This window comes from Triplophysa rosa, linkage group LG14, assembly GCF_024868665.1.
Source record: "Triplophysa rosa linkage group LG14, Trosa_1v2, whole genome shotgun sequence".
NCBI classification, from domain to species: domain Eukaryota; kingdom Metazoa; phylum Chordata; class Actinopteri; order Cypriniformes; family Nemacheilidae; genus Triplophysa; species Triplophysa rosa.
Genome location: NC_079903.1, coordinates 23,086,665 through 23,102,479, shown reverse-complemented (window position 1 = coordinate 23,102,479; position 15,815 = coordinate 23,086,665). Strand labels below are relative to the sequence as shown.

General features: G+C 36.7%; 1 protein-coding gene across 3 annotated transcripts in view; it reads left to right on the top strand.

Annotated features, from left to right (window-relative positions):
* The first annotated feature begins 2,589 nt into the window (after positions 1-2,589).
* The window catches only part of LOC130564385 (chloride channel protein 2-like), a 50,507-nt gene continuing 37,281 nt past the window's right edge, over positions 2,590-15,815 (top strand). For all 3 annotated transcript variants that reach the window (XM_057350415.1, XM_057350416.1, XM_057350414.1), the window contains exon 1: positions 2,590-2,852. In XM_057350415.1, the coding sequence (XP_057206398.1) occupies positions 2,802-2,852 (51 nt within the window). In that variant the 5' untranslated portion in view covers positions 2,590-2,801. The remainder of the gene's footprint in view (positions 2,853-15,815) is intronic.

Here is a 15,815-nt window from a genome sequence, read left to right as displayed (position 1 = left end):
TTGTAGTTTTGTACAAGTTTATGTGTATGTTTCAAATGACAAAGAAAAAACACTGGTGAAATACTGGTTTTCATCAAAATTATTTTCCGCCTCACTGACTCTAACTGAACAGTAAGTTTCGTGTCTGTCTTTTCACTGCATGTGTTCATTCGTTAAATAATGCAACATTAGACATTAAAGCGTCTGAAACTGATGCTCAAATTAACTCGGAGAAATAATGATTCAGGAAATAGATTTGATAAGATTAGAGAACATGCGGGTCAATTGAACTACGAACCAAACTACGGATCAACTTCAATTTTTATTTATTTGATCTGTGTGGATTTTCTTTTATTACTAGAATGAGACAAACATTTAATTTACAGTTACAACAGATGAATGAGTCGTGGAACACAATATACAGTAATACAGGCGAGAGAGAGAGAGATCACCTGAGGACATTGTGTTCACTCTAAACTTAATGGGTGTGTGTGTGTGTGTGTGTGTGTGTGTGTGTGTGTGTATATGTGACTGGCCAAAATACTGTCCTCTGATTGGCTGATGCTTTGTCATTAGTAAGGAGTGACTTTAGAATGGAATCTGTGACATACAGGTGAGTGTGCGTGCATGTGTGTTGGATAAGGGTGGTGTGTTTCTAAAAATACACCCAAAGGATCAATTCTTTGAAAAAGTAAATAAATAAACAGACCATCATTTCAATAGTTTAAAGTACACATACTGAACACGCCCGCACACACACTTACAGTGCATCCAGTGTCATGATGTGTTAATGTGCTCTGATGTTCAGGACAGTAAATGGAATATAAAGGAAGGAAATGGAATGTAACATTCTGGTGCACAGGTTTTGTTTCTTAATGTCACATGACCTTTGACCTGTTTGCCTGACACCGGTTTATACTCTACTAGAGGTCAGAGAGTGATGTCAAAGGTCAAAGTTGAGACAGATGAAAGCTTGTGATGTTCCTCAAATCATCAGAAATATTCAAACATGCAGTAACTTTGGGTTTATTGATTGACTGCAGTGTTCCTCTTCGGATGTTATGCAGCTTGAGTCTCGGTATAGAATATCCCAAAATGTTTAGTAAATAAACACAAAATATTTTGTATGTCTGTGGCGTCTCTTCACAAAAATGTCTAGAGTTTTTTTCTCTCTCTCCACAGACATGCTTATAATAATCATTAACCATCCGTCACAGGTTATTAAAGTCACTGTTTATCATCTTATTACCACACACACAAACACACACACACACACACACAATTTCATATTTTTTTACTAGAAATATATTCCTACTTGTAAACATGAAGGCTAAATGAATACATGTAAATGCCTATGAAAATGTGTTTGTATTTTAAAGCGACAGAGGTGAGTTCCACCATGAGATGGAGACAATTGCTGCTATTTGTTGGGTATTTTTAAATCTGTTTGTTAAAATAAATCAAACCAGCAGAGGCCTTCACTGCCGCTATAGGCAAATTCATCTGACCACACATTTACATTGAACAAAATGAGTGTTTCATCTCACGATTCCTGGAAAAGTACCAACTGTTTAATATTTTACAGCAGGAATGAAAAAATGACAGCGAAAGATCATTTAATCTGCTTTGAAGTCTTTTACATGCTTTTATCTGCGTATAGATTCTATTTGAGGTGTTTATGTAGAAATAAACGTTATTCATTGACCAATGTAAGTCAACCTCAGTCTTAAAGAAAAGCTGATAAAGTTTCATCAAGGTTTAGCTTTGTTCTTCATCTGCTGAATGACTTTTAATATGAGCACAAACACCACTAAACATCTTTATACAGCAGAAATACATCTTTCACACATCTGACTTATTTTAACTACGTTAATTGAGATTCAGAATCAGCTTTATTTGCCAAGGGTGCTCACGCACACAAGGAATGTGTTCTGGTTACAGGAGCTCTGTTGTCTTAAACACAGCATGTACAGTACATAACAGAAGATATAAAGGATAAAAATATCAATAATATACAAAGGTGCAGTTTAGTGAAGTGTGCCTAGTAAGTAATGTATATTACACTTGTGAACTGAACATTTTTAGAACCATAAGTTATAATAAATTATAACATGTATTTACATAAAGGCCTTATTTCATAAGGCCGAACATGAGGAAATACTGAAGTGTATTTTAAGTAGGTTATATTAAAGCAGCCTGATTACTACACTTTATTGTATACTACAGTACTCTAAAGTATTAAATACAGTGAATTGATCACCCGTAGTAAAAACAATCCTTACAGTTTACTATGGTAAAGCTTAAAAACACTAAAGCATGTAGGGATTGTACTACAGTTTATTGTGCAACAGTGTATCTGTGTGTTTCTGAAAAACACAAAAAGATGATACTAAATAAATATAATAAAAGCATACCTTAAAATGTTGTCTGGGCTACACAAAACGCAGTGACTTTTAAATATCGCGACAGCGAATCGAAAGCTGATCCGTCGGATGGCTCTCGTGATACTTAACGTCATACGCAGACAGACCTGCGCAGCGCGCGCTGAACGTGTGCGAGTGGGCGGAGACTGTAAGTCCCGCCTGGTATAATTCAGCTGAACACAAACTTCTTTCACTCATGAGAAGCCGCGAACTCTGTCACAACGATTCATAACGCGAAAGCCGCGCTGCCGCGCCGCTGCCGCACTTCCACGCTCGCGACTTCGAGTGTGTTTGGAGTGAGATCTCGAGTCGTGTGATCTTTCCTCAGTGCTTGAAGTGTGTGTGTGTGTGAGCCGCAGAGAGAGAGAGAGAGAGAGAGAGAGAGAGTGAGTTTCAGTCATGGCTGTGGACGGAATAGACCAGCGCGCGCTCCAATATGAGCAAACTTTGGTGAGTGTTGCTTCTCTTTTTCTGTGTTTTTATAGAAAGTCACGCCGCCCTTGGGAGTGTCACAACGCATACACAACACTATGATACGAGAGATTGCGAGTGTGTATCTGTGATTGTCTGTTACATTTCAGAGCTGTCAGTCACTCAGTCTCTCTCGCAGGAGAATGTTATTGCTCAGCTCATACATCTGAGTTCTTAGTTGTGTGTTCATAAAATCAGAATGAAATGTTGAATTGTGTGTTGAACACATGAAGAGTCTGGAGGTGTAAATGAATGTAGATTGTTGAGGTAAAATAATCTGGATTTGAGTCAATGTGATGAGAAATGTTTGAGTTGATATTACTTGAGATCTTCAGTAATACTGACTTTACATCGCAGACTTGAGAAATCTGAGCTCAGTTTGACACATGGCTGACATCTCTTCTCAAACTCTCATGACATTTGTCAGATTTCTGACTCGTTCTCACGAGAAACATCTGAGATGCACATGATGAGACAAAAGTTTCCATTTGCTCCCAGTTTAATCTCTTGGTGGAATAACTGAGACATTTGTCATTTTTCTTATGCGGGTTTGCGTATTGTTGTGATGGCTGAAGGTGAAGTTGTCTGATAATCCTCTGATAGTCAGACCGACACCTGTACAGCGCGTCTGATCTCAGTCACCCGTGAGAGATCCGGGTGTCATCATCATCATCATCATCATCATCACAACAACAATCACATGTGTTTGTATTGTATCTGAACGTCTCACTCTCTACATGAACGTCACAATTTTACTGCAGTTCATTCTGGAGAAATGTTAAACTATACAGACTAAATGTAACGTTAAAGTTTTCAAATGACGCAACCACGAGCAGAAGAGAGCAAACTGATCTGAGATCTGTCACACATGTTGTCACTTCAGACAGAAGTGTGAAAATGCAGATATCCAGGTTCAGTGAACAGTGTGAGCGTCTGGTGAAGTGCATTGTGGGTATTGGAAGATTAAACAGGAACATCACATCCTGCTTGTTACATTTACATTTATTCATTTGGCAGACGCTTTTATCCAAATAATAGCATATAAACATTTTGTCAACACGCTAAACGGTACCGTTAGTTTACAACGGTTTCTTTTGTCAAGAAATTGAGTTTTCAATTTGTCAGAAATGAGTGTGTACTGTATGTGTTTATTAGAAGTGTTAATTGGATCAATAAACCGTGTGTGTTGGAGCAGATAAGTGTGTCCTCTGAGCTTTCACACGTGTCATTATGGATTATTGATTTGTTTTGATCTTCTCATCTGATGGTTCAGTTAATGAATGAAGTGTGTAGTGTGAGTACAGAAATCTCTTGTCTGTCTTATTGTCTTTCTCTCTCGATGCTTCTCGTTGTTTTAGGGCTGCAGGGTTAATCGTATTTTAATCGTGATAACGATTTATGCTTCCCACAATTAATCGAGCATAATTGTTGTGATATTAATGTTTTAAAAGCAAGCACAAAACTCCGGATAAGGTCAGAAAATCATCGCAAAGCTTAATACTTTTTTGCAAAACCCACAGACAAAAGTGAATGGTGACCAATAGTGGAGTCGAGCGTTTAGATGATTGATTGCGTGCTTTGAAATACGGTGTTGAAGAAGTTCGGCAGCAGATTATAACATATTGGCTGTAAAGTATAGACCTAATAAACACGCTGAAGTGACATAAAAAAAAAGTTGTGAACTGACAAAATAATCGTGTTTGTTAATGGCAATAAAAATTTTGAGCAAAATAATCGTGATTGTCATTTGACCCGTGATCGTGCAGCCCTACGTTGTTTATTTGAGCGGTTTGACTGACAGCTGTCAATCACCCATCGTTTGTTAGAATGAATGTCATATTGTTTCATGACTCACTGTGACTTGTTTTCTAGTGTACAGTAACTAGATTTACGGTAGCAACCCGGTCACATTAACAATGAAACCGATAACTAAAATGATTAAAATAAACGTTTACAAAATCATTAGTACTAATACATATTACCATTGTTGGGTGTAACTAGTTACTAAGTAATGAGTTACTGTAATTACTTTTAAAAGTAAGGGATTACTCTTATTTTTTCTGTAATTTATTAAAAGTTACTTTGGATTAGGGCTGTGCCGATAAACGATATCATATCGAATCGCGATAGAATGTATTTCAAAAACGATGATAAGCTATTGGCATTTTGACTCAATATGGATTAATCTTACAGTCTAACAGAAAGCAGAAATAAACGCAACAACAGTCAGTCAGCGTGCAGCTTTTATCATGCGCGTCAAAGTACAAAGTCCATTTCATACTGCACTTGACAAAGAAAACTCAACATGAGGAGGAAAACATGACTGGAAGCGGAAACAAAGGTGAAACTAACCTCGAGTTGTCATCACGCGGTTTATCAAGTGTCTTATTTTTTTTTCGCAATCGCCGGTTAAACAAAACAAACTTGAGGCGCAATTGCAAGCGAGTTACTTCGAAACTCAAGCACAAACGTTTTTATATCCATCGTTAACATACCTGCTAACATGAGCTGGTGCATATGAAACAAACCAGCGCAGCCCTGTACAGATCAGAGATGTAATGAAGTGAGTTTGTGTGCACATTAAAATATTGAACCTTGTATGTAAGATGCTTGCATGATTAAAGAAATGTACCACAGTTTATGTGAGATGTCTTTAAGGTTCACTGAATACATTGAATGAATCCCACTACTCGAGCAAGACATTATTGCAGCGTTATGTATGTGTGCAGGTGCTGAGCCAATAGCGTTCGAATGTACACAGTAACGGAGCCCTTTCATTGGTTGAATGTAGTGAATGAACACTCCCTTTACTTATGAGTCAATTGAGTCAAAATGAGACTGAATGAACTGGTACATGTTGTTTATGGCCTAATATCATCTGTGTTGCAACAGTGCATTCATTTAATTGAAATTTAACTGGTTAAAGGTTAACTTTTGTTAATAAACTGCATTTAAAATAGATTCTTTTAAATACAGTTTTTTAATTAAATATATATCGAAATAAATATAGTTATCGATCAATATAGAAAAAGCTATCGAGTTTACTTTTTTGCCATATCGCCCAGCCCTACTTTGGATGTAATTGAACTAAATACTGTGTAATATATACAATACTGGAATTGACATTAAAAAGTCAAAGTCTAACTTTAAAATGCATGCATTGATGTATCTTTCTCACATTTGTAATGTAGTCAGTTAATAATTCTACTTTATATAGTTTTATATTATTTATTTGAATGCATTAAGAGTTGTTTCATGTCTATCCTTGAATCACTTAACTAATCAAGGTTGATAGTAGTGTTGTCACGATACTGGAATTTCTAACTTCGATTCAATACCTAAAAAATATATCGATATTCGATACCATTTTCGATACCACGGAAAACACTGCATTAACAATAAGGCCCTACATTTTTTTACTTTTATTTAAAGTTAAATTGAACAAGATTAGACAATGAGGTATATATTTACATTATTTATAATTTTTTTAATCTAATGTAAATTTTATTAATACATTTACTATTTAAAATCAAAGTTGTATTTGTCAGCATTAATGGACCAGAGCTTACATAAATAGTTGAGAGATTAATAAAGAGATTAAAGAGTTTAATAAATACTTGAACAAATGTATTGCTCATTCATTGTCCATTAATGTTAATAGCCTACATTTATATGATTAAAAGGATATATTTGGCTTTTATTCACATATAATCATTGATCAGCATACATATAGACGGAAACACAAACTAAACGCAAGAACTGTTGCAGAGACTCGCACTGGACATCTTTCCAACTTAAACAACGTTTAACCAGGGCAAATGAAATTGATCAGCGCACATACATAGAGCACTATGGTAAACATGGGAAACGTAAATGAGCATGCACCACGCCAGATGTCTTACTGAGACTGCACTGGCCATCTTTTCTAACATTAACACTTTTTAAGTGCCGCAAACGAGTCTGTGAGAGGAGGCGGGGCTCTGTTGTCACTGCGTTCACGTGCCGTGTGTGTCCACTCACTGTCGGAGAAAAGAGAGAGAGCGGGAACGCGCAGCTGGTATCGATACGTGGGACATGCGTATTGGAACCTTTCAGATTTTTCAGTATCGAAATATAGATATTTTTGAAAACACTAATAGAAAGTAATTAGCAATAAGTAATTAAATACTTTTTGGAGAGAGTCATTTGTACAGTAATCTAATTACACTGTTGAATATGTCATTAGTAACTAGTAATTAATTACTTTTTCAGAGTAACTTACCCAACACTGCGTATTACAAGGTTGGAATCACTTGAGTCTTTTTTTAAACTTAAAGCAATATTCTGTAACAAAATTAAATGTAAAATCATTCATAGTTCAAGTGGTTTGAGAGAGGAAGACGTCTGACGGATGAGATCTTCAAAGGTCGCAGGTTTAGTTTTGTGGCGTTTGCACTTTGCAAAGTACATAATAGGCTAAATACCCTGATTTGGTGGTTTATTTAGTTCAGAGGTGGGTAACGAAGTACATTTACTTGAGTACTGTACTTAAGTACACTTTTTGAGTATTTGTACTGAAGTATTACTTTTTCTGTTTACTTTTTACTGTACTTCACTACATTTGAATGACAAATATCTCACTTTTCATGGCACAAAAAAATGATTTCCTTGGCCGACCCTCCCCTCGCTCCCACGTTTGGGAGAGACTATTGTCAGTTGCTTCTAATATGACACACATGAATCAACTCACCAGGTGTGTTAATTATGGAGACATTCACAACATTTTGGGAGAAGGCTAATGAGTTCAGTTGTGTATACTTTTCCCATATCGGATTTACTTATTATAAGCAAAAGATGTAATTACATTTTATCCGATTAATCGAAAAAATAATCGTCCAACTAATTGATTATCAAAATAATCGTTAGTTGCAGCCCTAATCGATTTTATCGATTAGTTGTTGCAGCCCTAGTTTAGTTGCAGAGTTGTCGGATGAGTATTTCACCTCTCATTACCGTAGTAAAACTCTACAGTATTTCTCCTGTTTCTGTAAAGCGCTGTTTAAATACGTTTCTTTATTTATTACTTTTCAGATTGGAAGTGGTTTGAGGTTGTTCTGTGTTTCTCATGGTTGGATATTATTTGACTTTGTGTTGATACTACTGTGTTTGTTGGTGTGTGTGTTGCCCTGCTTTGTGTGTAGTTGATTTGTTAAACAAAGGAGCTATCTGATGGATTTGTGTGATACCCAACACGCACACACACACACACACACACACAAAAATCATAACGCCTATGGAGTGTCCCCACTGAGATAATAAACCAGACATTTGTTTGTTGTATGTGTGAGACTGTCTTGTGTGTGTCTATGTTGTGTGTGTGTGTGTGTGTCTGTGTGTGTGAGTATGTCTTGTGTGTGTGTACGCGCGCGAGTGTGTGTGTGTGTGTGTGTGTGAGTTTGTCTTGTGTGTGTGTGTGTGAGTTTGTCTTGTGTGTGCACGCGCGCGAGTGTGTGTGTGTGTGTATGTGTGCGCGCATGTGCGTGCGTGTGTGTCTGTGTGTGCATCTGTGTGTGTTGCGTGTGAGTGTGTCTTGTGTATGTGTTGTGTAAGTGTGTGTGAGTGAGAAAATGTCTTGTGTAAGCAGTTGTGGAAAGAGTACTGGAAATTTGTACTTAAGTACAAGTACTGTTACATTGCTGAAATTGTACTCAATTACAAGTAAAAGTACTGGTGTTAAAAAAGTAATTGAGTAAAAGTAAAAATTACTCTCCTCAAAAACTACTCAGAGTACTAGTTACTCGTTACTTTTTAGGCGGTGTTATTTAATGAATTAAGAATAATCAAATTTGGAGATTTATATAGAAAATAGCTACTTTTAACAAAACACATCTTTACCTTACTGATAAAGCATATAACTGGATACAACTCAGACAAAATAACCACTCAGGGTGTTGTTCTGTCTGTCTATCATGAGCTCAGTTTTCCAGTTTAAACCATTTATGCACTTCCAACACTGTTCGTGTTGTGTCCCTTTCCCGCAGTGACTTTCAAGTGCGCAAAACCGCCGTTTGATACGCGCCCTGCCTGCCGCACACGTTCCTCCTCCATGATTAAACTAAATTGGCAGCAGATGTCTTGAAATGTGTGACGCAAGTTTTCTATGCGCGATTTGAGTGGACGGGGTCACGTGACGCGACAATGTGAGGAAAAATAGCACGGTCAAAGTACCGATACAGCACTAAAAATGTACTCAAGTAAAAGTACACTATTTTTAAACTACTTAAAAAAGTAAATTTCTTGAAAAATACTACTCAATTACAGTAATTTGTTACTTTACACCACTGTGTAAGTGTATGTGTGTGCAAAAACTTTCTTCTGGACGGCGTCCAGTACCGCTCCATCAATCTTTACTTCTGTTGGGCCAGTGGGGGCTGATCTTCGTGGTCGTCATGGTTACAGCTCAGTTTCTTAAAGTTCTTCTATACAGAGAGAAGTACTGTACAAATCAGATGTCTGTCTGTCTCTCTCTCTCTCTGTGTCGTTCTCTTTCTGTCTCTCTCTTTACATCTCTCTCTCTCAGACAGAAGTGAAAGATTCATTCTTCTCTTTTGTTCGTTTATTCACTCCATTTCTCATGGGAACCTTGATGAATAGACACACACACACACACACACACACACACACACACACACACACACACACACACACACACAGACACGTCTCTCAGGTGTGTGAGACGTTAACATCAGATTTAATGAGGGTTCCTTCCCAGTAAATCATTGGAGTGTGTGTGTGTGTGTGTGTGTGTGAGTGTGTGTGTGTGTGTGTGTGTCAGTTAATGTTAAACAGTGTTTTGGTGAAGAGTAAAGAAGGGTTCAGGAGTTTGTAAAGCACACACACACACACACACACACACACACACACACACACACACACACACACACACACACAGTTTCATAACAGATTTCCAGTGGTCTGTGAGATCATGTTATCAGACTGACATCACACTGTCAGTCAGGTCTCTGGATGTGACACAGTTTTTTTGATCATCATATTTTTCTTGTCTTTTTTTGTGAACACAAAGTGTACAATGGCATTTGTGAGTTAAAAGCAGAGATGGCAAAAGTACACACATCCTTTACTTAAGTAGAAGTACAGATACTCATGTTTAAAAGTACTCAAGTAAAAGTTGAAGTACTGACTAAACTTGTTTACTCAAGTAAAAGTATAAAGTATGGGCTCTAAAATGTACTTAAGTAAAAAGTAGCCAATACAACTACCTGTTTTAGAGTCACGCTCGTACCTCACAACTGAACTACCATTATGTAGAACACAAGCATAAAAAAGACTGATGGAATAAATCTATTTGCCACTACCTAGTGAAAAAAAACACAAATGTATAATATAATTATGATGTAAGATAAGAGTGTAAAGGACAAGCGTATTGATAATAATTGTGACAGAATTCCCTTTGTCTCAAGTTCTCAACTATAATTTTAGCTATTCTTTGTGTTGCCTTCCGCCTTGGTCCGTGGCAGCTTCTTAGACTACTAGCCTATGTCTGCGATGCGTAATAGCCAGGAAATGACTGTTTGGTACTGTGATTGTCAAAACATTTTATAACAGAATATCACTGCTTTCAATTTTAGATTAACTGTCCCTTTAAATTTTAAGCACAGACCATTCATGGACATATCATTATACAAAGGTTGTAGACACTTGGGAGATCTTGTCAAAAAGAGAAAACTGAGAAATAAAGAGATAATTAATTAGGCAAGTCAATTTACTTGGTAACCATTACTGTTTTTCTCGATTGGTTAAACACATTTCTTGAAATTATGCCTAGCTTTAAAATATTAAATGTTTAGCCTGTACTTTACACTCGTTCAACATTAAAACTGATGTCAGTGTTGCTAGATTAGGTGGATGATTTCCAGCCCAAAGGCTCACTAAAACCTACTCACTCCAACAAAAACCAGCCCAAAATTTTAACTTCCAAAATAAAGTGATAGTATTTTATTGCAATGTCAATCAACGTTGATAAGGATCGTTTTTTATTTCCTTATAATTTTAATCATGACAAGATGAAAAAATATAATAAAAATCAGGAAAATAGATCAAACAGATCAAACAAGGCAAATGTATTAAGAAAATTAGAAAATAAGACTAATAGGATATGTCCAGAAACCACTTCAAATGGCAATCAGGAAATTAGCGCATTTTTATGCAAAAGTACCCACTATAATTAGTTCATGGAAAGCAACGCAATGAGCAGGTATTTTTCACTCGTTCATGAACTTAACGCACACACGATAGCAAAAAATATGCAATTAATACATACTAATGAACAACAATAATGCGCTTACCTTAACGAGCTGCCTTAACTTCTGACAGAGCTACAGTACATCTTTCATGAAGTATATGTTTGTAGAACATGCGAATAGCTAAATAACATATTTAAAATCTGGTCCTTTCGCGCTAAAAAACCCTACCATTCACGAGTCACCACATGATGCAGAATATCACGCTCGAGATCTGAGAACAGTTACTGCGTCTTCTTTGATTTGATTGGTCACCGCTTTGCTCTGTAAACAGTAACTCCCGCCTTCTTACATTTGATTGGCTAGTGGCCACCTCACACAGCGCTTCGGCTTTTAGGCAGACCTATCATTAGGTTGAAAAAGTCAAGCAATGACAAGAAATAATATTGATTGTGCATCAAATACAGATTAAAACTAAAGTAACGAGCCTGGTTTGAAAATGTAAGAAGTAGAAAGTACAGGTATTTGCTTAAAAATGTAAGAAGTGAAAGTAAAAAGTAGTCAGAAAAATAAATAGTGGAGTAAAGTACTGATACCAGAAAAATCTACTTAAGTACAGTAACGAAGTATTTGTACTTCGTTACTTCCCATCTCTGGTTAAAAGTCAATGATGTTGTAAAGCACCCTGCCCTCGCTCTGGATAGACAGCACATTCAAACCTCTCAAACACTAATTAAAAATAATTACATCAAATGTAACAAATGTTATGATAATGTTAACAAAAGGAAGAGATAAGAGATAATTCTAACATACTGTAACAGAAGAGAAGTTTCATTCATTTCCATCAATCACAATGTTACATTCATATCATCTTCTGATGTAACATCACAGTTTTTTATATAATCATAAATTTGCCCAAGATTCTTTTGTTTTGACACAGTTTATGAAGTTCATGACATCAGATCGCTGGAATACTTTTAGATATGCATCAGTATCATTTCTTTATAGACCCTTTCATGGGACGCGCGCCGGGACTGCAGTTAACTTCCAGTCTGTGTTTGACTAGTGTCTAATAATATAACTATTTATATTTGATTTAATGTATGTCAATATTAATTTATATGATTATGTTATGTATAGTAATTGTATTAAAAAAAACAAATTGAATTTGTTGAATGGGTCCTGTAGTTTAGTCGCATTTAAAGAAACCGTATGGTACATTGACTTCTAGTGGTTGAGCTTGGTATCGCAGTCTAAATTCAAAATATTGGAGAGACAAGTTTAGCCAAGTAACGCTTCTTTTGTTTCTTTTGCTTATTATCAGACATAATCTACAATTAAAATGCACGTGCATGCGCAGTAACGTTCGTTTATGTTGTCACTTTGAAACCGTCTTGGGTAATTAATCTTCACTGCGGAAAACTTCCGGTCGGTTAATGCGAATCTCCACATTATTTCATATAATCTTTTTAAAAAAGCACACCCAATTGTTATGTATTGAGGTGGATTCGCTTTTTATATTTGATTTTCGACATTACTCCAGCAAAATCTTCATTAAAAATGAGCAAATCTACGAGGGCAGCAGGAAAACAGACCCAAGTCAAACAATCTCAGGGCCAGGATGGCAGCAAAATGAGGGGAGACCGAGCCTGTCTCCGCACAACTTACAGTTGAGACTTCAATCAAAGAACAGGATAAACTACTCAGGCAACAACTATCAACGAGATGGAAGCGGGCCTCTCAGAGCACAGCGACCGGATAACTTAGGTGGAGAGGGCTGCAAAGGATCCTCGATCAAAACTGGCCCGCGTAGAAGCAGATAATACGGCGCTTAAAGCAAACGTAGACCTGATCTGATATCTCGCTCTTAGCGTCAAAGCATTCGAGTAGTACGACTAACCGAGGGCATCGAAGGGAAAAATGCAAGTTCACGACGAACTTATCGTAAACGTTCTATTTCCAGAACTTTCCTAACTAAGTTATGGTCACAACCGATGAAACGAAAGGACGAGTCCACCAGGTACAAACACCTGTATGCAAATACTGTATAAACTTTTCACTATACTTATTTAATTCTATGCATTGCAACTGAGTTTAAGGACTTTGGTAGGTCATATCATGATTCCAGTAGTACCTCTGGGCTTGTTCCCTATTTATTTTTGGAGACCTTTAATCTCCAAATCTCCAAAAGAGATAAATATATACTGCCAAATTGTGCCAATTGATACTAAGGCTATGGTTCCTGTGTTTGCTAGCAGCTAAAAACCATTCAACCAAGATTCTTAGGACTATAAAAAGCATTGATCAGTAATATTGATAAATAAATTGTTTGTGATGTGACTTGTGTTTACAAAATGAGAAATGTTGTGTTAAATAGTGCCTGAGCCCCAATATTTTCTGCTTGCAGCTATATTTGTTTTATTAAACGTACAATTGTCCACTTGGTTTTCGGTATCGATTCTGATGTTCCGATTCACAAGCTCTCGATTCGATTCGAGCCAATGATTATAGATTTAATACAAATACTATAGATATTTCTAAAAAAAATCAGTAAACATCAGATTACAATGGTGAATTAAAAAAGCCACAAACCTATAAATTAAACGTTATTTTTGGGTACACTTGGGTATATTGAAACGGAACAGTTGCATACCTTGATCAAACAGGGTAAGGTTATTTTACATTTAAGATATAACGAACAAAATTTCTCAAAATTAGCTGTAATGAGAGACTGCAATCATATGAGCCGATGCCTTTTATGTGAAGGTGATGTTAAATTCGACTACACACCCCCTGTTGTAAAAATAAGCTACATCTAGTGGATAGTAGTAGCAATAACATTCACGTTAATGAATGTTCAATACTTGCGGAAATTCTTTTTTTTTGCCCAGCATATCTTGTTATATTTATGGTAAATGTGTTGCGTGACGAGCAGTGCTCATGTGAGACTGAAGATGTGTGGATGTACACAGTGATGTGTTTAGAGAAAACACAAAGTGTTTACACTAAATCCGCATCAAATCCAGACACAGAATGTCTTTTGTTATTTTTGGCTTCAGGTTCGAGCAGGTAATCTGATAAACCTCAGAACATGAGCAGCACATGAAGGTGTTGTTTGTGTGTGTAGTGTACCTGTGACAGGTCTCGTCTGAAGATCGGGACTTCTCAGAAGTGAAGGGTTGGTTCAGCGGAAGATCTCTGTACATTTCGTTCCTCACCACATGCACTCACCTTTAGTTCATTCAGTTGTTGCAGATAAAAATGTAATCTTTATGTATTTAAATGTTTTCTGTCAAGCCTCTTTGAAACAGTGCACAGTACATTGGAAAAAAAGTGAAACCGTGATAACAATGTAAGTCCTGTGTCTGATAACCTCTGCATTCCTCCAAAATCCATTGTGACGCACACACACACACACACACACACACACACACACACACACACACACACACACACACACACACACAAACACATGTTGGGTTTCCATGTTTTATGGGGACATTCCATAGACACAATGGTGTTTATACTGTACAAACTGTATCTCATATTCCCTCCCCCTAACCCTAACAATCACACACAACTGTCTGCTCTTTTACATTTTCACAAAAGTTCATTCTGTATGATTTATAAGCTTGTTTCCTCATGGGGACCAAAAAAATGTCCCCACAAGAACAAGGGTTTTGGATATTGCCATCTTTGTGGGGACATTTTGTCCCCATACCGTAGGGTGTACCCTTCCCATGCACACACACACACACACAATGTTTGTAGACGGTTTTATCAGACGCATGACCTGACCCTAAGTTAACATCCGGTCTGTGTTTGGTTATCAGTCTGGCTAATATAACCATTTATTTTATATTTATGTATATTCATATTTTATTGTATATTAATTGTATTAAATTTAAACTTCTCAACAGTTATTGATTCTTTGCGGAGGTCTACTGGGAGGGTTAGAACTGAAGAAATGACCAATGTCTGACCAACAGTTTTTATTCTGAAAACATAAAAAAATAAACGTGTATTTTTTCATTTACCTTCAAAAATGACAAACAATTTTATTTAGGTTTTTTAAATAATTTGTACGTTTCTGTTAATAATTGTAAAAAAAGTCAATTATTAATTACTAAATAAACAGTTAATAAATAAATGAATGAATAATAATCATTATTCGTTGTGAAAATNACACACACACACACACACACACACACACACACACACACACAAACACATGTTGGGTTTCCATGTTTTATGGGGACATTCCATAGACACAATGGTGTTTATACTGTACAAACTGTATCTCATATTCCCTCCCCCTAACCCTAACAATCACACACAACTGTCTGCTCTTTTACATTTTCACAAAAGTTCATTCTGTATGATTTATAAGCTTGTTTCCTCATGGGGACCAAAAAATGTCCCCACAAGGACAAGGGTTTTGGATATTGCCATCTTTGTGGGGACATTTTGTCCCCATACCGTAGGGTTTACCCTTCCCACACACACACACACACACACACNTTTCCTCATGGGGACCAAAAAAATGTCCCCACAAGAACAAGGGTTTTGGATATTGCCATCTTTGTGGGGACATTTTGTCCCCATACCGTAGGGTGTACCCTTCCCATGCACACACACACACACACAATGTTTGTAGACGGTTTTATCAGACGCATGACCTGACCCTAAGTTAACATCCGGT